General features: G+C 32.6%; 2 protein-coding genes across 2 annotated transcripts; both read right to left on the bottom strand.

Moving 5' to 3' along the window:
* Positions 1-16,846: 16,846 nt before the first annotated feature.
* On the bottom strand, positions 16,847-19,344 carry LOC7486524 (NADPH-dependent aldo-keto reductase, chloroplastic). Its single transcript, XM_002322885.3, has 7 exons — positions 18,835-19,344; positions 18,689-18,739; positions 18,455-18,531; positions 18,172-18,259; positions 17,738-18,013; positions 17,390-17,635; positions 16,847-17,309 (listed from the first exon to the last, which is right to left on the bottom strand). Exons 1-7 carry the CDS (start codon positions 18,964-18,966, stop codon positions 17,223-17,225), a joined length of 957 nt encoding a protein of 318 aa, XP_002322921.1. The 5' UTR covers positions 18,967-19,344; the 3' UTR covers positions 16,847-17,222.
* A 370-nt stretch (positions 19,345-19,714) lies between these two features.
* On the bottom strand, positions 19,715-21,499 carry LOC7468828 (uncharacterized protein At2g39795, mitochondrial). The gene is made up of 3 exons (XM_002322884.4): positions 21,060-21,499; positions 20,372-20,700; positions 19,715-20,273 (listed from the first exon to the last, which is right to left on the bottom strand). The coding sequence occupies exons 1-3, from the start codon at positions 21,300-21,302 to the stop codon at positions 20,114-20,116; spliced, it is 732 nt and encodes a 243-aa protein (XP_002322920.2). The 5' UTR covers positions 21,303-21,499; the 3' UTR covers positions 19,715-20,113.
* Positions 21,500-25,304: the final 3,805 nt, after the last annotated feature.

The raw sequence follows: 25,304 nt of genomic DNA, 5'->3' as shown, positions 1-25,304 counted from the left end.
ATATTGGAGTCGATCGAGCTCTTTCGATAAAAGGTAACATGACAGGAAAATTGGGTTACAAGGCCCGTTTGCTCGCTTCCATTCTCAGTACAAATGGCACTCAATGAGCTTCCCAGTTGGCTTTCGTGTGTTTTCCTCTCATCTCATTTCCACAAGCGCAAGCATGAGCTTTTAGCTCCTTTTCCGTATTGACCATCGATCTTTCTCAAAATCAGCATGGTCGTAATAAAATATAGACGTGTGGCAGGTCCCCTTGCCTAGCTTTACAACGTGATCATATGTTTTCCGATGACAGATTTTCAAGTACCTTAAATGATCATGCGTCTCACTTTATAAGAGACAAAAGAGAAGAGACCACCTACCCATCTCAAGTATTTTTAATTTGCTTCATCCATCGAGTTGACAGCGCATGATTATGCAAGGGGAGCGATAATAATTAAAAAAAGAGAGTTGAAGAAGCTCGATAGGATGCCCATCGGAGTTACCCTTCTTTCTCTCTGTATCCTTCCTCTCTTAATTTTCTCTTTCTCACTTCGTCTTTTTCTCTAATTTCTTCCTTTATTCAGGCTTTAACTAAGCTTCAAGAAGCTTGGTTACACCGACGTCCAACCAAGCTTGAATTTTAGTCTAATCAACCTATTTTCACTCATCTTAATTTATTATTTATTATTATTCATGAATAATAATATATATGATACTATTTATAAATAGTATTTTTTTACCTATATTTCTCAAGATATTTTTCTAAATATTTTACAAATATTTCTCAAAATTATATATTCCCAAGTTTTGAAAGAAAAAAAAAAGAATTGATTTGAACAATATTACACTTAGTATCTTTTCTCTATATATTAACAACACTTATTTTATTTTCTACGTGTATTTATCACTTAATCAAACAATCTCAAAATTTTGTTTCACAAAGAATTTGTTTTGCAATATAATCACGGGCCAAAAATCATCAGTCAGGGAAAGTTTATATGATAAAAGTTTATATGATACACTGTCAAAGAACCATCTCAACTCAAAAGCTTAAGCTTTTAAGTGAGGTCTCAGGATATGATTTATATTGTTCTCTAACACATCCCCTCAAGTGAAAGCCCTTTAGGTTTGAAACTTGTATAAACTCATTTTACCTTATGCTTAATTTTTATCAAATAAATAGGGATGATGAGATTCGAACTCGTAATCACTTGGTCATCAAAACTTTAATATCATATCAAAGAACTATCTCAATCCAAAAACTTAAGTTTTTAGATGAGGTTATAAAATATAATTTATATTATTTTTTAACATACACATGCATATACACAGATGAGGTTAGCCTGTATTGCACGAAGGAAGACAAATGTTAATATGTATGAATTGATAGAAATATTATAGAGTTAGTTTGCTTCACGACATCTATTATACTCATTACTCACACTCTGGCAATAGCTCGACTTGTCCGAAAGCAATTCTCTTTGGACATATTGAATTCTCTCTCATATTTTTTTTTTTAATTTTTGGACAAGACCTCTTCAATTATTTCTTCGAGTCTCAGTTAAAAACATCTTATATATGGTTTATGAAAGGATTGCAAAAAGAAAACTCAACTTTTCATTAAACATTGAGTAGGGTGCCGAATGTTAAAGGCATGTGTCGCTGGCTGCACGAAAATGTTGGTGAGAGAATCATCATGTATTTGATACCATCTGTGGATTACAAAACTAATGCCTTGTTTTATATACTGTTGATGTTTGGTTGGAATGTTAAGAATTTTTTTTAATTAAATATAAAAAGTGATTTTCAAGTTTATTGATGTATTTTTATCAAGAAACCATCTCAATTCAAAAATTTAAGGTGTCAGGTGAGGTTCCAAAATATTATTTATATTATTTTCTAACATACATCTTTAAGTGAAAGCCCTTTGACATTAAAACTTGTACAAGCTCATATTACCTTATACTTATTTTTTATCAAATAAATAGGGGAGGTGAGATTTGAACTCGTGACCGGTCCGCTTGATCATCAAAGCTCTGATATCATGTCAAAAAAATCATCTCAATTAAAAATCTTAAATTGTTAGATGATGTCTCAAAATATGATTTATATTATTTTCTAATATATTTTATCATAAATAGAATATAAATATACCCCAAAAAAATAAAAAATAAATATAAAAAATGATTGCTTTAATATGGGACACACACACTGGGATATGGATCTTGTTGAACGTAAAGGGCTAAAGAGTATATCAAAAGCAAAAACCACAGATCAAGGAATTAATTCTTCAAAAAGAAAGATAAAAGAAGAAAAATAAAAACTGAAGAAAAAAGAAAAAGAAAAAGAGGAGATGACGGTGTCTACTGGCTCTGCTCTGTGTAAGGAACGCTGTTAGATTCACAGGCTGGTCCATGTTATTTCGGCCTCTTTCAAGCTCAGCCCATGTGCACTACAAATCTCTCTCTCTCTCTCTCCAGCTGCTGCAGCATAATTCCCTTTACAGCTAAAGGGCTGATACCGTTACCTTTATGGGGAGTCATAATCCCTCATTCTCTGCCATGCCCACCAATGAATAAACCTTCCTGTTCTGAAACTTTGAGACGATGAGAAAAGGGAAAGGAGGGTGTACAAGACTGGAGTCCCGAGACATAGAAGGACTCGAGAAGAAGAAGATAAATGGAGCATGTCATGATCTGGGCTCAAGCTATAGCCACAGCATGGGGTTTCATGTTATTAATAGGTATTATGTGCTGTTGTCTCAGCGCTAGACCTCGTCAACCTGGAGACATGAGCAGTGGAAACGGTAGTTGCACTTGTGATGGTGGTTATGCTGGCGTTTGATTCTTCTTCTTTTACAATATTACAAGCTCTAATTCCTCCCCGACAAATTGTATTAAGTTTCTTCTCTTTTATTCTTGAATTCATTCTTATGCTTTCCTTTCCCTGAATCGGATTAGTTAGGAGGTTGCTGCAGTGTACGTTTGTGAATAGAACAACACATGTTTTGACATTTATTTATATAATTATCAATTGAAAGATATTTGCCTTTAGTTTTATGTAATTAACATATGACAATATTCTCTAATTAACATATATATATATATAATATGATGTTTTGTTTCCATTAACCTTACTGTTTGGGCCGGTGAAGAATTGAAAAATATTTCAAATCTTCAAAATATTTTAGTTTGCTACTAGGCATTTTCTCTCATTGCATTTTTATTATTTTAAAGCATATAAATTAGATGGTTAATTCATATATGTCCCATCGAATTTTTTTTAGACGCATATTAAAATCCTACTAGAAAATTAGCAAATACAAACAATAATATCGATGAAATTGATTCCATTAGTATATTATAGTAACATTTATTGCTGGAATATTTCTTCATTGTGTCCCTTGTTATATATCAATGGAAACACAATTAGAAATGAAAAAAAAAAAAAATGATGTGTCATTAATAAAAACAATATTATCAACAAAATAAACCCGTTGCTAATATCCATCGGTAAATCCGTCGATAGTTTTTAAGTTACAATTTGTGATGTAGAATTGTTTCTTAGATTGCTAATTTGAGATTTGAAGAAAAGTTTGCAACTTGACCCAATAAGAACTTAATATTGAAGAACCAAAATTATATCCAATTGATCACCTTCATTTTATGTCTATAACGAGACGTGAATGAGAAATATAAATCATAATAAATTTGATCATTCATTAGAAGAGTTTATTAGTTCAATCAAGAACTTGGTATGAGAATCAATCAACCACACAAAGAGAATAAAAGCACACAATGTTGTAATTCAATTTTTAACCCTCTATTTTTTTATATTTTGAAAATTAAAAAAATCCAAAAATATATTGTTTTAGTAGTTTTAGTTAATTTCTTTATTTTTATCATTTTTTTATTTAATTCTTGTGTAAACAAAATCTTGAAAACCATAAAAAAATACAAAATAAAAAAATAAAAACAATAGCTTGGGTTTGAAATTGGGCCAATAATTGAGCATCATAGGTGAAAATTGAATTTAGGATTTCTTTGGGCTTAATCAAGGTTTGAATTGAAAAGGAATTAAGAAAAATGCTTAATTTAATTTAACTTGGCTAAGATTGAAAGAAATTTGAAAGTACAAGGATGATTTTGAAATAAATAGCCACGTTAGAAATTAATGAAGGGCTTAATTGAAGAAGAAGATAAAAAATGAGAGTTAAATTGATCAAAATTGCATGATTTTGGGAACCAAGGATGAATTTGTAATAGGTTGTTAAATCTGAAGGTTTAAATTGATTCAATTAGGAAAACAATTGAAATGAAAATGTGATTTAAAACAAATTAAATGAAATTGAAAAAAATTCAAAATCCAATGACTGTAATGAGAATAAAGAATGTTTGTCTGAATTTTTATTTCAGTCCATTTAATTAAATTTATTCTACATTGATTCATTGATTTTAATCATATCAGTCCAATTGAATTAATTTGATTCAATTTAGTCCTACGTTAATTCAATTTAGTCTAATTATTTCCAATCATTTCATTTTAGCTCATAATCCATTTAGCAATAAATCCTAGATCAACTAATCTACAGCCTTGATTAATAAACATGTGATTTTATTCTTCAATACACCAGCTATAATCAGGGGATTGGATCTTAATACCTTGAATCAACTTCTTAATCCCAGCATTCTAGCAATCATAATTAAATCCCCGATTTCCAGCCTTCAAATTGAAAAAAACCAGTGTCTTTTCTCTATATAAGAACCAACAGAGGCAACAAAAAAAAGGGGGGCCAAAGAGCATCCATCATACACAGAGCCCCTCAATCGCTAACCTTCAACTGTAACAATACGATAATAACACCCATTAACACTAGCCTCTAATTCAACCAAAGTCTCAACAACTATCACCATAACTGAAATTAGAGAACTGAGAGCATTAACCTTCATCTTCCTCCCAATATTTAAAATTTTCCAGTCTCCACACCTATAGCCATAACTTTAACCAACCATTTAACCTCTCTAGTGCTCCCACCAATCTTAACCAAAAAAGACTTTTCGCTTTCAAGCAATTTGAAAGCGAAACTTCAATAAACATGTAAACTCATCGCATTAAGAATAATTGGTTAAATCTTAATAAAAACACAATTGCTATGGATGGAAAGAGTTTGAAGAGGATGACATAGCAGAATTCCCATAAATAATTGAGCAGTCTGAGAAGGCCTTAAAACCCGTTGAAGAAAAAATAAAAATGGTGGATGTAGGCACTAAACATGAGAAAAAAGAATTGAAGATTGGAATGTAGATTGTTTCCTAGAAAAGGGATGGTTTAGTATCTTTATTGAAAGAATTATCTGATGTGTTTGCTTGGAAGCACGTCAAAATGCCCAGAATGGATACTAGTATTGTGGTATATAGGGTACCTATGATATATGGGTGCAAACATGTAAAACATAAACTAACAAGAATAAGGTTAGACATCCTAATTAAAATGAAAGAAGATATGAAGAAGTAATGGGATACGGGTTTTCTAGAAGTAGACAAATACCCTTAATAAGTATTGAACATTGCGACAGTTCCCAAGAAATGTAATAAAATCCGAGTATGTGTGGATTTTAGAGACTTAAATAGAGTTAGCCTGGAAGATGACTTTTCACTCCCTCACATTGACATGCTTGTAGACAATGCTGCAAAAAATTCTATATACTCTTTCATGGATGGGTTCTCAAGTTATAATCAGATTAAAATTGTCAATGAAGACAAGGAAAAGACAACATTCATTAACCCATAGGGAACTTTCTCTTACAAGGTAATGCCATTTGGTTTGAAAGATACTGGAGCCATATATCAACGAGCAATGGTAACACTCTTTCATGATATGTTGCATAAAAAGATTGAAGTATACGTCAATGATGTGATTGCTAAACCCCAGATGAAAGAAGATCACGTGCAAGCTTTGAGGAAACTCTTTGAGAGCTTATGGAAGTATCAGTTATAGTTGTATCCAATAAAATTCATATTTGGGGTTAAAATTGGGAAGTTATTAGGATTTATGGTAAGTAATAGAGGAATCGAAGTAGATCCAAATAAAGTCAAAGCCATCTAAGAAATGTCAACACCTAAGACTAAGAAAGAAGTATGGGGTTTTATAGGGAGTTGAACTACATAGCTCATTTTATCTCTTGGTTGAAAACTACATATGCAAACCAATCTTTAGGTTGGTGGGGAAGAATAACCTCAGGATTTGGAATAAAGATTGTTAAGAGGCTTTTGAGAAGATTAAGTAATACCTTGTTAACCCACCTCTGCCAATACCACCAATTCCTAGGAAATCCCTGATACATACTTAATAGTCAATATGAACGATGTACTAGGACAACACAATAACATGGGGAGAAAAAACCAAGCCATTTATTACATCAGTAAGAAGTTCACAGATTGCGAAGCACATTACAATAAAATTAAGAAGTTATGTTGCGAGTTAGCATGGAGCGCTAAGAGATTACGCTAGTATATGTTATACTACACCACATGGCTCATCTCCTAAATAGATCCCTAAAGTACATATTCGAGAAACCATATTTGTCAAGTCAGATTACATGATGACAAGTTTTGTTGTCTGAGTATGACATAGTCTACATGACTATGAAAACTATAAAAGAAAGTGTCATTATTGATCATTTAGCTGACAACACCATTAAGGAATATGAACCTTTAAGCTTTGACTTCCCAAATGAGGATGTCTTAACAATTGAAAAAAAAAAGGGAATGATTAGTGGATGATGTACTTTGATAGAGTTGTGAATGTATGTGGTCATGAAGCTGGAGTTGTTATAATTTCTCTAAATGATAAATAATGCCCCATCTTAATCAAACTACAATTTGGTTCACTAACAATATAATTGAGCATGAAGCATGCACTTATGGCCTAGAAGTAGTTACAAAAATAAAGATAAAGAAGTTAAATGTATATGGAGACTCAATGCTAATAATCTGTCAGGTAAAAGGAGAATGACAAACCAAATATGAAAAGTTGAGTCCATATCAAAAGTACCTTTTCAAACTAGTAGAGAACTTTGATGAGATAGAATTCACACATTTAGGAAGAGATAAAAACCAATTTGCTGATACTCTAGCAACTTTGGCCTTCATAGCTTAAATTGATTGTGGAGATCAAGTGCAACCAGTATGCATAAGAATAAAAAAAAATCTCGTGCTTACTACTATTTAGTTGGGGAAGAAATAGACCAGAAGCTTTGGTATTACGATGTAAAGAAATCTATCCAATATCGAGAATATCCCAATGAGGCATCCAAGTCAAATTGAAAGACATTGCGAAGAATAGCCATGGATTACTACCTGGATGAAGAAGTTCTATATAAGAGGTCGTTAGACGGGACTTTTCTGAGGTGTTCGAATGAAGAAGAAGCAAGGAAAGCACTACATGAAATACATAAAGGAATAGGTTCTACACACATAAATAGACATATGATGACTAGACAGATCCAAAGAGTTGGGTATTTTTAGATGACTATAAGGAGGGATTGCATAGATTATATGAGGAAGTATCATAAGTGTCATGTACATAGAGATAAGATCAATGCACCACTAGTTCCTCTATTTAACATGTTGTCATCTTGACCATTCGTAATGTAGGAGATAGATGTTATTGGACCTAATCTAAAAGCCAACAATGAACGTAGATTTATCTTAGTAGCAATTGATTACTTTACTAAATGGATCGAAGCTTTTTTGTATGCATGCATATGTGACTTAAAAGGTTGTTAAAAGGTTTATTGAGAGAGAGCTAATTTGTCGATATGGACTGCCTAAAAGAATAGTCACATTTGATGCTTAGAATTTCAATGGAAAAACAATCGTTGAATTGTGTGATAAATGGAAGATCAAGCATTTGAATTCATCACTGTATAGGCCAAAGATGAATAGAGTTGTAAAAGTTGCTAACAAGAACATAAAGAATATTATCCAAAAGATGGTAATCATTTATAAAGATTGGCATGGATAGCTCCCTCATGCTTTCCAAACTTACAAAATAGTTGTGAGAACATCGATTGGTGTTACATCCTATTCGCTAGTATACAAATGGAGGCGGTTATGCCCCTAGAAGTAGAAATCTCATCGTTGAGAGTATTGATGAAGTCTGATTTAGAAGAAGTTGAATGGATGAAGATAAGATATGAACAGCTAAACATGATTAGTGAAAAAAGGCTAGTAGCAATTTGTCATTACCAGTTGTACCAAAAAGAATGGCTCAGACACTTGATAAGAAAGTTTGATCGAGAGAATTTAGAGAATATGATTTGGTGTTAAGAAAAGTTCTACATTTTCCTTATAAAGATCATAGAAAATGAGCACTAAACTATAAAGGCCCTTACATGGTAAAAAAAAAAAAAAACATTCTCGATAGGGGCACTAATCTTAACTAGCATGAATGGAGAAGATGTAATTAGGCTTGTAAATTAAGATTATGTGAAGAAATAATGTGTAATTTGTTCTCATCAATAAAACAAAGTTTGGCTCAGAATTCTCTTTGCGAATACCCTTTCTCTTAAATAAACATCCTTTAAAAACTTGCATGATCTCACCAGCTCAAAATGTTTTTGAAAAAAATCCTTTTACAAGGATTTCATTCATTACAAAGAGTCTTTAATGCTACTGGGAACTTATGTGGCGGCCTTTGGCTTTCTTATATTACGAGAATTTCATATCAAACAAGAAGAATTAATTTGTAAAAAATTAATTCTTATTTTACAAAGCATCAGACTTTTATTCACTAAGGATTCTTCAATAATTATTTATCTCGTGTATTTTTCACTATCATATGCGAAAAAGGGTGAAAAATAATTTTAGACTATTGTTTTATTGATTTCTATTATTTTTAAATCTTATTTTAATTAGTTCGGACTTTATTTAAATTGGGTGCATGTTTAACCTATTAGTGTGAGAGTTTTATTCTCAAGAGTATAATATTCTTTATAGGCACAAAATAAAAAGACTTGATAATACTATTTTTGTCGAATTTATTCAGCTTGTGTGAGAGAGATTTTCATAATTTTTGGTTCTTTAACGAACTAAATTGACTTATCGAATAATAATTGGTTTTGTGGTGTCTTTTTTATACTTTTCGTTCACAAATTGGTATTTGTAGGGTAAGGGTTCTTGTTCCAATAGTGCTAGTGCATTGAGATAAGTTTTCATTGTGTCACACTCCTATCAGACATGTTTTAGCATTTCAGGATTCATTGTCAATCTTGTTATGGGTTGCATGATCACGAGGTTCACATCATGCTTGGGCTTAGTGCTTAGCTAAGCCCAAGGATGCTGAGTCATCACCCTATCTTTGGTTCCTTTAAATAAAGATCCATATAAAAATAAAACATGTTGATCTATCAGTTTTAATTTTTAGGATGTGTTTTAAAGGAAATGCATGGCTTCACATATCCTTATAGATCAGTGGTTGTGTCCAATATATCACTAAACATTTAGTTATATCTAATATGTCCTTAAAAAATTGAAATAAATCCATGTATCCTTCCATTTAGATCGTGTTTAGAAATATGATATCAATTGTTTTTTAAAATATTTTTTTGTTTGAAATAAATTAAAATAATATTTTTTTTTATTTTTAACGTTAACACATCAAAACGATCTAAAAACATCAAAAAAATATTGATTTAAAGTAAAGAAAATAAATAAATTTTTTTTAAGTATTTTTAAAACATAAAAATAAATTAGGTTTGTATTTGTATACAAACTGAACTTTGGCAATCCTATAAAGGTCAATGAAACCCTTGTATTATGCAAGAATGGACTAGTTCAAACTTCAAACTTGAGGCATAGATTAGATGGTAATGATTATGTGTAGGTTGGGCCAATTAATAAATTAATGGCATTTCCTGTTATACCATCAATTCAGAGTTTTGAGTCGCTCGGGAAAGTCAAGACACCAAAGTTTATTCCTAATGACCGGAAATATGATGGTCTTTGGATGTGGAATTCGGAGTAACTTGAGATTAAGTCTGTCTTAAACAAAGCTTGGTCTACCCAGCCGGCGTCAACCTTAGACTATCCTTTGCTATAAGAAGCGAGCAGTGATATTCATTGATGCACGAGTTTCACCAATGGAGCCCTCTTCTATTGCGCTCCTGGCCTGTTTATCTGCATTTCTAGCAGCAGCTTTCTTGTTGATCTGTTTCTGCAGGGTAGGCTTTAACAGCAAAGAAGTGGAGCAGCCCAAGCCAACTGAAGAAAATGGCACCAAGATCAGAGATGTTGATGAAGATTACGGCACCATAGAAGAGGGCCGTGAAGATGGTGATAGTAGTGGTAGGAGTAGTTGGAGCGGTAACTAAAACTACATGCAACTAGTCTGCGATCTTGTGACATTTGTGTATTCAACTGGGGAAAAACACTGCTCTCCTATTGTCTGTGTGTGTGTCCAAATTAAACACTGTTGCTTTATTTTTCTGGGCCAATACCTTTTTCATTGTTTGATACCCTGTTCATTGTTTGACATCAATTTCCTAAGCAACAATGAAACCATGCTTACGCTTCACGAAAGCAACAAATCATTTTTTTTTATTTAAATCCAATATAATAATTGATTAAATGAATTAATTATGGTTTTAAAAAAAAGCAAGATAGGAAATGGAATGAGCATTACTGGGGGATATTAAGAATGCTACTAAAGGTTGCAATTACTAAGAACATGGCACTTGTCGAATATAATTCTTCAGTTACCACCATTTTGAGAACCTGCTGAGAGAAAATTAGTATATAACTAGTCGTTATCTTCATATGTTGTGAGATTCAATTCAAATCTTTCAAATGTACTTTAGATATTGTAGAGATGGTGATACCTAATTTAGAACAATTAATGCACTTTTTGATTATAAATAATTATTACTATAAACATATTGTACATTTCTTCATTCAAAGGGTATTATAATTAAGCATTTATGTAATACCAAAAAAAAATAAACAAAATGTGAATTTGTGGTAATATACACATATATAATGGCAGCCATTGAGGGTATTTAGAAATCTAGTAACGGTTGCTTTTCAAAGTGTTTTTCGCTTAGAAAAGTATTAAAATAATACTTTAATAAAAAAATTATTTTTTATATTAAAACGATCTAAAAATATTAAAAAATAGATAAAAACACTTTTTTTTTATGATTGTTTTTATAAAGAACAACTATAACAAAGATGTGAGACTGAAATAACAAAAATAAATATAATTTTTTTAAGTCTTTACAAAACGAGATCATTGAATTATAAAGAATTGAATGATATTTTTTAAAAAAATTGAAGAGTTCAAAATGCATTAAATAACAAAAAAAAAAAAAAAAAGGAGTCAGATGCATGAGACAATCTATTTTGTACAAAAAAAAAATTATAGTGTAAAATATAGGAAAAAAAACAAAAAAAAAACTATATAAGCCAGGCGTGCATATGAGTTTACGTGCCCAACCCATCAAAAGAGATTTTGTCTGCGTGCAAGGTCTCGAATCTTTTTTTATATATTAAAAGGCGGACGACCCGTCTTCTGCAGCCTCTACATTTCTTATTCTTATTTCAAATCATTCAATTTTTTTTTTCTATTTGTTCTGTATACTTTTGATTTTTATTAAATAAAAAAAATATAATAAAAAATATATATTTCTTGGTAGAAAACAATCAAAAAAAAAATAAGGAGTTATACAAACAAATCATTTTGTTTCAAGGAAATTTAAATTACAACTCTTCTTACAAAAACAAATTAATTACCATATAATTAAATTAAAAAGTTTTGAAAGACTATCTCATCACATATTTTTATTTTCTATTTCTTTGCTTTCTAATTAATCTAGTTTTTAGTTAGTATTAATACTTTTTTTATAGTTATTAACGCATATAATTCTAGATTTATTTTATTAAATAAATATATATGAAATTTTTTATTTGTAATTAATATTTTTATATTAAAAAACATATTGACAACATTTATATATTTTTTTGCTTGTGCTTGAATCGGATGAAAAGATTTTTTATGTTAAAAAAAACTTTTCCTTCTACTTATAATAATAGATAGATCAACTCATTTGTAAATACTATAATTGGATGGATTTTTAAGGACCTAACGAATTAAAGAGACAACTTAAAATGACTGGGACCCAATTACTCTTTCTGGACCAAAAAATTGCCTTTATCAAAAATCAATTTTATACATACTAATATCATTAAACCATTTTTAAACCATTTGAAAATCAAACAATGGTTTTGAAAATGGCACATTAAAAACTGAATGCCTTAAAGAAAAAAAATTTAGATTTTGAATTCTTTTGAGAATATATTAAAAATACTGAAAATAACATAAATATATCAAGAACATATATATATATATATTGTATTTTGAAAATATTTAGAAAAACAGGGGGTCGAAAATTAAGTTATGACAGTTGCCTTCTCTTTACAATGACTGCGACAAAAAGTCTCGTAAAAAACTTTAAATAGTAAACTTGTAAAGAATTAAATATAAAAAAATAAATATGAATTTACCAAACAAGAAGTGATTAATCCTTCTGAAAGTGAAAGGACATGTCCTACATCCATATAAATCTCATCACATCAAATTTCATCATGTCAATTTACTAACTTTAAAAGAAAAGAACATCTCTCATTGATTGTTAACCCAGGATACATTATATAGCTTAGTGTAAGGAACATATTTTAAACCTAAACGGGTTACGCAACTAGAAGATACTGCATTGATACAACTTTTACTATCTATGATAACCTTGCAACCTTTTTCACCATATTTAATGGAGGTGTAAACGATCACAGTTCTTTTCCGATCTTTGATTCTTTTGGGTTATGTCAAGACACATCTAACTACGCTTAATGCTATTGATGATATGAAGGTAGATGTTAATACTTTGACTCGATTCAAAAGGCATTTACAGGAGGAGGATAGTGTGGAAAATAGAAATGAGGTTGAGAGGTATTTGGTTGATGGTTATGAGAATTCTAATGATGATAAGTTAGATATTTTAGGTTGGTGGAAGAGTAATGCTTCGAAATATAAATCACTTTCAAAGGTTGCACAACATGTTCTAACTATTCATATATCCACAATGGCTTTTGAATCAGCCTTTGCCACAGATGGTCATATACTCGATCAATTTCAAAGTTCTTTATCTCTAGCAACAGTTCAAGCACTCATTTGTTGTCAAAACTGGTTGCTTCATGAATCAATTCCAACTGATATTAGAACCTTGATAAATGATTTTGAAACCTATAAAAACCTTGAGTCGAGTAATTTTTTTTATAAACTTACTCCTTTTATTTTGTGATTTATTAATTAACATGTTTTCAATCATCTAACATGTTTAATTTTTTATTTTATAGAATTTGGTGAAAAGTTACATCATGCAACAAATGATAATCAGTTCAAAAGTCAGTTTTATGGTAAAAATACTACATTTTATTTTTATATCTTCTAATTTAATTTATCATGTTATAATTCTAGATATTGAGTTCCAGGTTTTGATATCAAAATATTTGTTTTTTGATTGGGATGATATGCACGATGAAAAATTATTTTTTTGGCACGAAGTGTTTTATAACAAGGTTATTTGTTGTTTTTTTCAAACTCTTTTGAAGGCGGTGCTTTATAATTTAAATTTTAACATGGCGTGTGTGTTATTTAAACTCTGATGCAGAAGGAATCTTGCTCCCTCAAATAAAACAGAAAAACAAGGCTTGCAACATATTGAACACAAGATTGACACTAATAATTTAATATAAATGAATATTCAGTGCTAAAAAAATTAAGAATCTTGTAATAAAATTAGATAATATTAATATCAATTACAAGCTCATTAGAAAGTCCAAAAAAACCAAAAAACAATATAGTTTTTTTTTGTTTTTAATATAAAATAACCGAACTGAACTGAACTAAAATAAGTTGGTTGAAATCCGTTTCAGTTTAATTTTTTATATTTTATAAAATTTCAGTTTGGTTATTTTTTTAGATAAAAACCGAACCGAACTAAAAATAATCACCCCTAATATTTCCACTGATGTCATTAGCTTTCCTTATTACTCATTGACCCTTCTGATAACTGCCTTTGCTTCCAGCCTAGTGATGGACTCATCTTAGTCAAAGCCTAAATTTCTTTTGACTTGGGCTTTCCATCATTCTTGCCTTCTTAAAAATAAGGTATTTGACTTTTACTAGTTCAAGTATCATAAATTTTAAGATTCTTAAAGATTTATATTGTTATTAATTTTAGATTCTTGAAAAATTAGTTGAAATATACGTGTAAGCTGACTTATACATCTATTACCGTTAATAAAAAAAACCTGACTCTAGAGAGTATTTTTATTGAGAAAAGTGTTAGTTACTGATCTAGAAGCCAATTTGAACGAAGCAGGACCACTAATTGCCAATGAACAGTGATGAAACTGATAGCCAGCAGCTAAGGGAAACAATAGAAACAGAAGACCAGCAAGATTGGTGGCAGAGTTTTGTTGTAAAGTAAATTAGGGTTTTGTAATTTTGTTTTTCTAGTTTGGATTGGATTTGGGTTTTGATCATAGTTATTAAACCCGGACCGGCCCGGTTGGTCGACCCGGGACCTGAACCGGTTCGGGTTTGTTAAAAGACCGACTGGTGCAACAACCTGGCAAAACCCGGTCGACCCGGCGGGTCAACCCATGACCCGGACGAACCCGGACGAGACCCGATTTTTTTCCCCTTTTCAAATGTGGTTTTTGTCCTTCAGCCTCCCTTCTTATTTCATCATCTTCTCTACAATGAGTTGTTGTTAGCAGCAACAGAGAGGAAAGGAGAGTGAGGGACGCTGTCATTGGAGGCTGGTCGAGCTGGTCTCCTGTGTCGGTGGGCGGCGGTTCTGGTTTGGCCAAGAGACGGAGGCGGGTGGGGAAGAAGAAGGAGGGGCTCTCTAGTTTTGGCCAAAAAACCAGGGGGGTGACTGAGAGAGGGATGAAGGAAGTCGTGGCTCTCTAGTCTCCTGTTGCTTGATAGAATACCTTCTAGAACGAGAGTGAAGAAAGAAGGAAGAGAATGTCTTTTATCTTTCAATTTTTGATAGTTAGTCGGGCATGGCAGTTGTTTTGGCCAAGCAAAAAGGGAAGTTTTGGCTGGTTTTGGGAGAGAAAATCTAAAAGCAGGGGAGCAGCGGCTTGTTGTTTTATTTGGTAGAGACAGGGAAAAGTTTAGGTTTTGTGTGTCTTTCCTTCAAAAATTTTAATTGACAGGAAATATATTAAATTGTAATGTGGGGCATTCCCCGTAGCTTTTGCCTTTTGGAGCCATTTGGCTAGGAAAGGTAAATTATAAATCTACGGGAATATTACTTTCGTGTTGAAGCTGTTGTCAACAGCTTTCAAAAAGAAAGAAAAATGAGTGAATTTCCGGGTTGATCTGGGTTGACCCAGGTTAACCCAGGTTGACCCATAAAACCCGAGACCCAGCCTCTCGGCCGGGTCAATTCCTGAGCCGGGTTTAATAACTATCAACCATAGGAACTTGAAATGTGATGGATATAAAATAATGGTTCTCCATCATTTGTCCTTTTGAAAAGAACTTGACCCCTGAAAGTTTGTTCCTTGCGAAAAAAAGTTGCAGTTGCTGATCTAGAAGCCTACCTGAATGAACTGTTTCTTATATCCCATGCAGAGCAACGAAAGAAGCTGGAAGCTGCGGCGGAGATTTCTAGCTGCCACGGAAACAATATATAATGTCGGCAATGAAAACTGGCAACATTGGTGGCTGATTTTTTATTTATGAAAATTGTGATATCGTATCTAGGCATCTCTTTTCATTGTATTCTGTGGTATTTGCTTTCTCAATGTATGCGGTGAACTTTTTGACGAAATGAGTTCTCCAATTGTCTTCCTACCTTTTGTCTAGTGTTCGGACTGGTCAGATCATTGCAGAAGATCATGAAGTAGTTGGGCGTTATAGATAAGGTTTATTGGCTCAGGATTTTCCTATAGCATGATGGGTGCCAAATCATTAGCCCTGAAGAACTGGTACGTAATTTCAAAAGAAAATCTACGGTGATGTATGCCATCATATAGTTGATGTCTGTGCTGTTGTATTTCATAATTTAATTGCAATAGAGCCCAATTTGGACTTGAAACAGAGGTGAGTGATGTTCCCATAAATTGAAATCAACATGGCTGCATTTTTTCCAATTTTGGATGGTCGAACAGGTCATCATGGAATTGGATTCATGCTCGTAGTCCGTAGCAAGCCTAGCATTGTTAACGATCAGTTGGTGGTAGCACCAGACTTTTGAATGATCTTGTTGTCAAGTTGTTTCAAAACTATTTGGATGGAGTGGCATATGCATATTATATATAGTCAACGCCATTAACAATGCTCAAGTTTTTATCGGAGCAGATGCCTCTTTTTTTCTTTTTTATGATCTTCCCATGGCACTGCCATGTGATTTTTTCACTTGGGAACAAACTAGAAAAGCAAATGCCGCCTCACACTTCGAAAGGCAAACTTTTCACCCCTCCAGCTGTGTGAAATGTATAGTTCAAAACTATTTGTCTAATAATACAAGCTGATCTGCTCCATGTAAAAAGATTGCGATAGCGAAGTGAATGTGTTGTCGGAGAAGACAGCTGCAGCATTGTATCAAAAACTAGTTCTCTTTTTTTCTTTTTCTTTTTTTGACGAGCTATCAGAAACTAATTGTTGGCATGGCAAGGCTGAAAAAACGAAAAACTGCATTTCTTAAGCAAATGGTGTTCTAGCAAGCGACATCTTTACGGCCATCCATCAGTGCAATGTGTCAAGGATCTGATTTTTGAACAACAGAATATAAAGAAAATCCAGTATCAAGGCATGGAATTATTTTCATTCTAATTTCCCTACAACCAGTCTTCTGTGTAGTCTTTGATTTGACTCGATGGATAATGACGCGGCTCTATGTGCCACACAAATTTCTAGATCGAAACACTTCATTTGTAAGGTGATGAGATTGATAAGCAGCTAAGCAACTAGTACAGCCAAATATGAACTTTGTCTTGATACAGTGGGAAAAACAAATTAGGGATCAAGTAAACCATATTCAGCTTCATTTATTACTGCACCGCGTAGCCTCTCAAAATTCGAGAGGTAGGATTCAGCATGTGGGATTGTTTTCCTGAAGAGAGATCAATAACATGCAAATGCAGATCACCAGAGGATATGTCATCTCATATTTCATCATCCCACAATTCTTCAAGACTTTTGTACGGACTATTAGTTTCGTGGACGGCGAAATCCCCTCGGAGGAGCCTTTGCTGCTTGACGCACCCACCAGATAGTTAGTAGATAAATTTATAAATATTCCTCATAGCGGCTTACAAGTATATAATCTTACCTGGTGGATATCTGTGAATTTTGAGAAGAGATCTGGAGGGATATGCCAATCAAATAAGCTCAAGTTTTCCTTGCTCCTTGATTCATTTACACTCTTTGGAAGAACACTGTGACCACTCTGAATTCCCCAGCGAAGAGCTACTTGTGCAGGCGATTTGTTAAGTTTTTTAGCAATTTCAACCAGCAGCGGTTCCTTTAAGATTTCTCCTTTAATCCAAGATCCTGGAGAACCCAGAGGGGAATACGCCTGCAAGAGAGATTTTATTCACACAATTCGAATATTGAATCTTACCAAACAAGATGATTCTAAGGATAAAATCCAGTGATAAAAGACTGTCTAGTGTATTACCGAGAGATGAATTCCAGTTGATTTGCAAAAATGGTGAAGAGCAGGCTGCTGCCAGACTATGTGGCACTCAACCTGATTAACTGCAGGTGGCACTTTAGCATACGTAACGAGGTCTTGTAACTTTTTAGTCGAGAAGTTGCTGACACCAATCGCTCGTGCCTGACCTGATGCATACAAGCCCTCCATTGCAGCCCACGTCTCTCGAAGGCATAAAGGTGCCATGACTTCAGGGTCCCATCCACTTGAGCCTGGCTTTGTCCGAAATGGCCAATGAATCTGTAAAGCAATGCCATATTTTAGAATTTACTGTCAGTTGGTACATTCTTCGTTGTGCCAATTCTGATTTCAGAATTCTAGAAAATAGTCTTAGTTGTCATTGAAGCATCATGTCGTCACTATTTGCGAATACCAATGAATGCATAATACATGCTTACAAGATATAAATCAATATAATCAAGTTGCAGATCTTCTAGACTCTTGCTCAGTGCCCTTGATACATCTTCAGGAGCTTGGTCACTGCACCTGAAAAATTCATAATAGTAATCATGACATGATTGTTTAAGTAAAGACGGCTTTAGGCCAATATCAGAGTCCTAAACTAAAGATCATGCATACTCTTAACTCCAAAATTTGATTGTAATCAGTAATAATAAGAAAGCAATTTCAGTTAAAGACCAAATCAAGAACAGTAAGCAGCAGAAAAATATAATAAAGTACCAGAGCTTAGATGTGATGAACATCTCACTGCGTCCCACTACCCCAGTGCAAAACAGTTCCTTCAACGCTTTCCCTATCTGCATTACATTAACACAAGGCAGGGATTATCTCCATTTTCTTACAAAGGCCCAAAAACAGGAATGACAACAAACATATTGCAGGTGTCTTCAAACTGGTGTTACAGAAGGTAATTAATTCATTGGCCTCGTATTACATGAAAGTAAGAGATGGTACCTCCTTTTCGTTACCGTAGACTTTAGCACAGTCAATATGCCTGTAGCCGGCCTGCACAGAGTTGGAACCAAAATTAGTACATATTCAGTACTAATATTGAATAGTTTGGAAACAAGGTATGGAGTTGATTGTAAGAAAAGGAGAACCTTGACAGAAAACTTGACAGCTTCAGCAACGACATCAGGTGGGGCTTTCCATGTCCCTAGTCCAACAGATGGGATTTTGGCACCTGTATTCAGGTCAAAATATAGAGGTCCATGTATCTTTTCCTTTTCCATTTTCTTCTGCTACACGCATATAACTCTAAAAATACTTTGAAACAAAGTATCAAAGATGGATTTGTTCCTTTTGGAGTGGACGTTTTTGGAGGCAATTAACTGAATACGATTTACCAGGGGGGAGAGACCAGGTCTTTAGTGGTCAGTTATGCCCAAAACACAGGGAGAAAAGTAAATTTCTTGATGCATTGAGTGAATGGATGGATGGATGATCTCATTCCTAGATCTTCACGGCAAGAAAACTGGATCTCCACATGATGACAAATATGAAAATGTTTCGACATTTTCCTTTTTTGAAAAAGAATACCCGTGTAGTTGGAAGCTCTGAATTATAGCATTAGAGAGTTAATTAGATTCAGAAAATACTTTCCTTACTGCCTTAAAACCACCAAACGTAATTTTGGGACAGCTTATCAATGGAGAAGATCTGGTATCAGGAATTCCTCCAGTCCTACCCACCACCGTTTCAAAACTGGGCTCCTTGTGAGTAGGAAATCACTTCTAGAAAACAAACGCAAAGCAAAATAGAAGTGCATGTATTTGATTATCGGAGTCAGAGTTGCCGGCAGATTCCGAGTCTTCATGCATAACTTTTCCCCAAATAAAGAGTAATGCTAATCTTACTAGATATTCTTTTCCCCAAATACCTCACGCATTGGATAAATGGATCTCGCTAGCGAAATCGGATTGAAAATTTCCAGTAAGTGAACGATAAACCAGGCATAAAACATGTAAATTGGGTCCAAAGTTTTTGCAGAACCAAATCTGTTAAGCAATAAGATTGTTCGTGTATCAAGACTTACTCTAGCACCTATTTGCATACTTATTAAAAACAAATTGGGAGATAAACAGACCCGACTGAAAGAATAATCAGATACCCGAATCATGATCACATTTAAGTCTCACATCTATTACTTGACAGCAGCTTATGAAATAGAACTTGCACCCTATCTGCCATTCTCATATTCCTGACATGAGTTTCAATACTAGTTCCTTCATCAACATGATCCAGGTCCAGAAGTAAGAACATTTCAAAAGGAAAAACTAAATCACTACAGTAACAGCACGCAGATATCACCATTAGCGGCATACACGGGCGAATCCAGAAATGGTCGTGTCTTGTTCAAAGAGTTACTTCTCCACAGAGTTACTTCTCCACAAAATTCTTGACGTTCTTCAGCCATAACAAGTATTCTTTGGTATCTTTGTTAGCCATGTAATCAAACAAAACATTTGTTACGCTAGGTTTGATGCCTCTAATCTCAAGATACTTCAGGAAAGCATTCTGCAGATTCTCATCCAAATCACTGCCAAAGGAAAACAAAGTCAGAAATTAACAAAAAGAGAATCCACTAAAGGATTGAAATCCACCAAACGTCCCACATTCTGAACATAATAAACTTACTTAAAGTCAGGTCCTTCATATGCAAGTTCATCAGAATTTTCCAGGTTTTTTATTGACAAGCTATCAATTGAAATCTCATCATGGAAAGCAGTGATACAGAACTCCATATACTGACCGCTTCCCTTGGTAATACTCACAACCAACGGAATGCTAGAGACATCTGCGTCCTTCGCATCATCATCATCATCATTATCATCATCATCTGAAATACTAGGCATGTCGACTTCAATTTTGATGGTTTCATCTTGGAACTTTCGACTTAGCAAAATGGTCCTCTCTCCAGGATTATCTTTAATTTTGAAGGGAAACTCATTCGAGATATTCTCCACCTGTTTACGCAATCATTAAAAGATGTTCATGTGTCACTAAAAACACAAGCTCTAATTAAAAAAAATTGTTATTTCTCATCAAGATTTCACAATTTATTCTCCACCAGCACAAAGCTTGAAAATTCAAGACTTATAAAAAAAATACGCAAAATCCCTCTCAAGTTAAAAATTATAAAAGTACTAAGCAGACAAAATTCTAAGCCACATTAAAAAAAAAAAAAAAAAAAAGACTATAATTTATGTTCAGCATAACTAACAAAAAATCATACCATCAAATAAGAATCAAATATAAAATAGGCAACTAAAAAATTAAAATAAATTGGTGAATAAAGTTCAAAAAAATGGGGAAAGAAACTGACATCGTGGGGTTCCTCGACGCATTCGATCTCAGTTCCGAGGACTCGAATGAGATTCTCATCGGCGGTTGGTTTCAGCGCGGTGGCAGCTGTTGAGAAATGCGAAGATGGAAGAAAGTCTCGGAGGTTTTCAACGGAGAGAACGGCGGGGATAGCTCTGTGGAAGGTTCTGGGAGTTCCCACGGCGCGGATAGCGAGAGGCAAGAGGGATTTCGAGGCTCGGCGAAGTACAGAGTTGAAGGCCATTTATAGAGATTTTGATTGAAGAGAGAAGTGGCTCTGGCTGAGTGAGAAATGTTGGGGTTTAAGTTTATAAGTTTGTTAGGGTTTTGGCTAACTCCCTTTTATACAGAGGGTTTTGCAGGGTTAGTTTGGCGTCTCGGTATCTCTCCTTTGTTTGGGATTTCTGCTATGCTATGATTCACTTCACTTCTAGGCCTTTTGATTGCTTAAAGCTTATATTTCTCTATACCATTCAATGTGTATTAGTTTGTCACTTTCAGTTTTATTTTTGTAACAAAAACCTAAACCTAGCATGCTAGGATGGAAATAGTAAAATTATTATTATATTTTTTTAAAACAACTTAATTAATTTGTATCTATTTTTTTTTTAATGAAATTTCACTTTTTATCACGTTGTTAAATGATTGGATTGCCCTTAAAATCAAGAATTTTTTAGCTTGCCTCTAGTGGCTTATTTGTACTCTCATCTTGGTTTTTTTTGTAATAATTATTTGACTTGAGAGCAATATAATATTTTAATAAATATATATATAAAAAGGTAGTTGGTATGTACATTGACACGTTAGGAAGTAAGTCGCCTTAATGTGTTCAAATGGTGCATACGGCGACACTAATGGTGATAAAAAAACCCCTCCTTGGTGTTTTCTGAATCACCACGGTTTATGAAATTTGCCAAGGTTAATTTAATTTGTTTTTTTAGCTCATATTTTTTTAGTTTTATCCTTTAATTTTTGAGTTAATTAGAGATTGATCTATGTTATTTGTTTTATTTGTTTTTTTATATGATTTTTCACTAATTTTAAAAATAATATGGGTTATCTCAGCTTTTTTATTTGTCATTCTTTATTAAATTTAGCTTTTCTAAAAAGAAATTTTATTTTTTAGTTAAATTAAATAAATTGCTTAAATTTAAGCATGATATAGTCATTTCATGATATTTTTGTTTGCTTAAATATAGCTTTTTTTATCCTTTTTATTAATGTTTTTTTTCTTGGCATTAAATATTTGGTTGATTAAAATTGAACTCCCTATTTTGTTTTGATTTGGGTTCTATGAAATTATCATAGTCTTATGCCCTGAATTGCAAGTTTCATCGAACAATCATGGTTGACCCAGGTTAAGCCAATGTATCGCTATCTCAATTTTTTTTAAAAAAAAAAATATGTTGTCCAATATGTTACTATCTCAATATTTTAAAAATATATTTTATTTATAATACAATGAATTTTTTTACTTTCTAACATTTTTACAACTTTTTTAATGTTAGAAAAAATTATTTAAATCGCAGCTTAACAGGGGCCAAGAATCTAGTATTAACTACTCCATAAGTCTATGTGCTACAATATTAATAGGATTCAAGTTTATTTTTAACATAAGAAATTAACTTTTAATATAAAAAAGAAAGATAGTCATAGTTCAATTAAAAAGAAATTTTCAAGGAACTAGAAACGAAAATTTTGGTTATTATATTATAATGAGGTGAATAGACAATTGCCTTTACATGAACAGTGAAAGTCACATTCAAAAACCAATTTTGTTTTAGTTTGAAGTGAATGTTAACATTTCCTTTCTACTTTTTAATTTATATTTTATTTGATCAGGTAAAGAATTGGATATATAACTCAACCACTGTAACCTTTGCTAACCTTTGCTAATTAATGACATGTGTCTAGGAATACCAAATTATTGGATTTCAAATGCAAATGTTAAATTGATTGGCAACCAAGATGGGCTAGCCGGATTGATTGATATTCATTAAGGAATACTAGATTATTAGCTTCTGAATGGGAATGCCAAATTGATTTGCAACAAATATAGGTTAACCGAATTGATTGATATTCATTAAGAAATACCAGATCATTGACTTCCGAATATGAATGTTGGATTGATTGGCAATCAAGTTGGGTTGGTAGGATTGATTGGTATTCATTAAGGAATACCAGATCATTGGCTTCCGAATAGGAATGCTGGATTGATTGGCAACCAAGTTAGGTTGGTCGGATTGATTGTTTTCGTTAAGGAATACCATATTATTGGCTTTCAAATAGAAATGCAAGATTGATTGGCAGCCAAGATGGGTTGACCAGATTGATTGGTATTCATTAACCAATACCAGATTATGAGCTTTCGAAGAGGAATGTTAGGTTGATTGGCAGTCAAGATGGATTTGCTAGATTGATTGATATTTATTAAGAAATATCATATTATTGGCTTCTGAATAGAAATGGCAGATTGATTGGCAACCAAGATGGGTTGGCTAGGTTGATTAGTATTTATTAAGGAATGCCGGATTGATCGGCAACCAAGATGGGTTGGTCGTATTGATTGATACAGATTATTGGCTTTTGAATTGAAATGCCAGAATAATTGGTAATCAACATGGGTTTGTTAGAGAAATTGGTATTCACGAGGAATACCATATTATTATTTTTCGAATGAGATTACTGGACCGATTGGGAATTAAGATAGCTATGCTAAAATAATAATTACTCAAAAGAGAGTGTTGAATTGTTGGCTTCGATATGAAAATGTTGGAACAATTATGTGAGTTATAAATATTAAGAGATTTATTTAGGGTTTAATAAAATTATATAAAGACAAAATTAGATGATTATAAAGAATGAATTAAAACATTGTTTAGATAAAAAGTTGATTATTTCCTTTTATGTGTTAATTGAGATGTTAACTTGTGACTTAGTAAAATTCATTGACTTTGTTACATATAACTCATAGGCTCACCAGGGGTAATCTGCAGAATAGCTTTCATGTAGATTATGAAATTGTGGATTATTAGGTGTAACATCAAACTTGTAGATTGTAATTTGGATACTCTATTTTGAAATGTAATTCACATATCCTTATATTAAACTAACAATTATCATTGATTGATTAAGGTGATATAATATATTTGTTGTTTAAAACCTAATAATACTAAGGTCTTACATAATTATTATATTTGTCATTGTAATTTGAGGAGGACACACACACACAATCAAGTGTTTGTTGATGTAGAATTTATTGTAAATGTTTTGATTTTTTAATTATTGTGATGGATGTGAAATTAATAAATATCTTAGTGCGATGAATTGATGAGAATAAATAACAGAATGATAGATATGAGAAGATGAGATCCACGATGATTGAGTCAAAAGTGGGTTGATGAGCTTGTGGTGTTTGTGATTATGAAGTGTTATTATATATAATATGATTTTCATGTCGACACTTGGGATGACCCAAATATGAAGGAGATTTTGCCAGAATTTTGATAAAATCTTAATGAGTTAGAAATATGAATATATTTAGATTGATCTAGTCAATTGATTGAACTACAAAATAAACCAGCCAATCGTTTCATCGAATGGTTTAAAACAAATTATATTGCTTTCAAATTTATTATAAAGAAACTTATACCTAAATATTGTTTTCAGATTTATTATAAAGAAACTTATACTATAATTTTTATGGTATGTATACACTTATACACAAACCAATTTAGTAGACTTATAAATACAAGTGATGAGAAAAGTAATGGTAAAGAAATGTCAGTGCTAATGATAGAATGATGAGAATATTTATAAAGATATCAAGTGGGTTAATTGGGTTAAGTCATCCTTAACTAAATGGTGAATGATAATTGGAAAGAATATTAGAAATAAAGTAAATGATATGTAAAAACTAAAGCAAAATGATTCAGTTTGAGTTCTAAACGATGATGTTTTGTGTAAATCAATTTTAAAGAAATAATAATAATAATAATAATAATAATAGTTTTATGAATATATATTACTTGAAATGTATGAGAAGTTTGAGTACTAATAAATTATGTTAAATTCATCCTTTTTATGTATGAAAGTTGGGAGACTTTGGAATGCGAACATGATTGAATGGCTACCAAATTGGTTTGTGTGCAAGTGTATACATACCATAAAAATTTGTTGTGATTCATAATGGCGGTAGAATGTGCATGTAACAGTAGTTCTGTGAAGAAATATATGAACTCTATGA

Source organism: Populus trichocarpa, chromosome 16, assembly GCF_000002775.5.
Source record: "Populus trichocarpa isolate Nisqually-1 chromosome 16, P.trichocarpa_v4.1, whole genome shotgun sequence".
Lineage (NCBI taxonomy): Eukaryota > Viridiplantae > Streptophyta > Magnoliopsida > Malpighiales > Salicaceae > Populus > Populus trichocarpa.
Note: the sequence above shows the minus strand (reverse complement) of the source record. Positions and strands in the feature narration are given on the sequence as shown.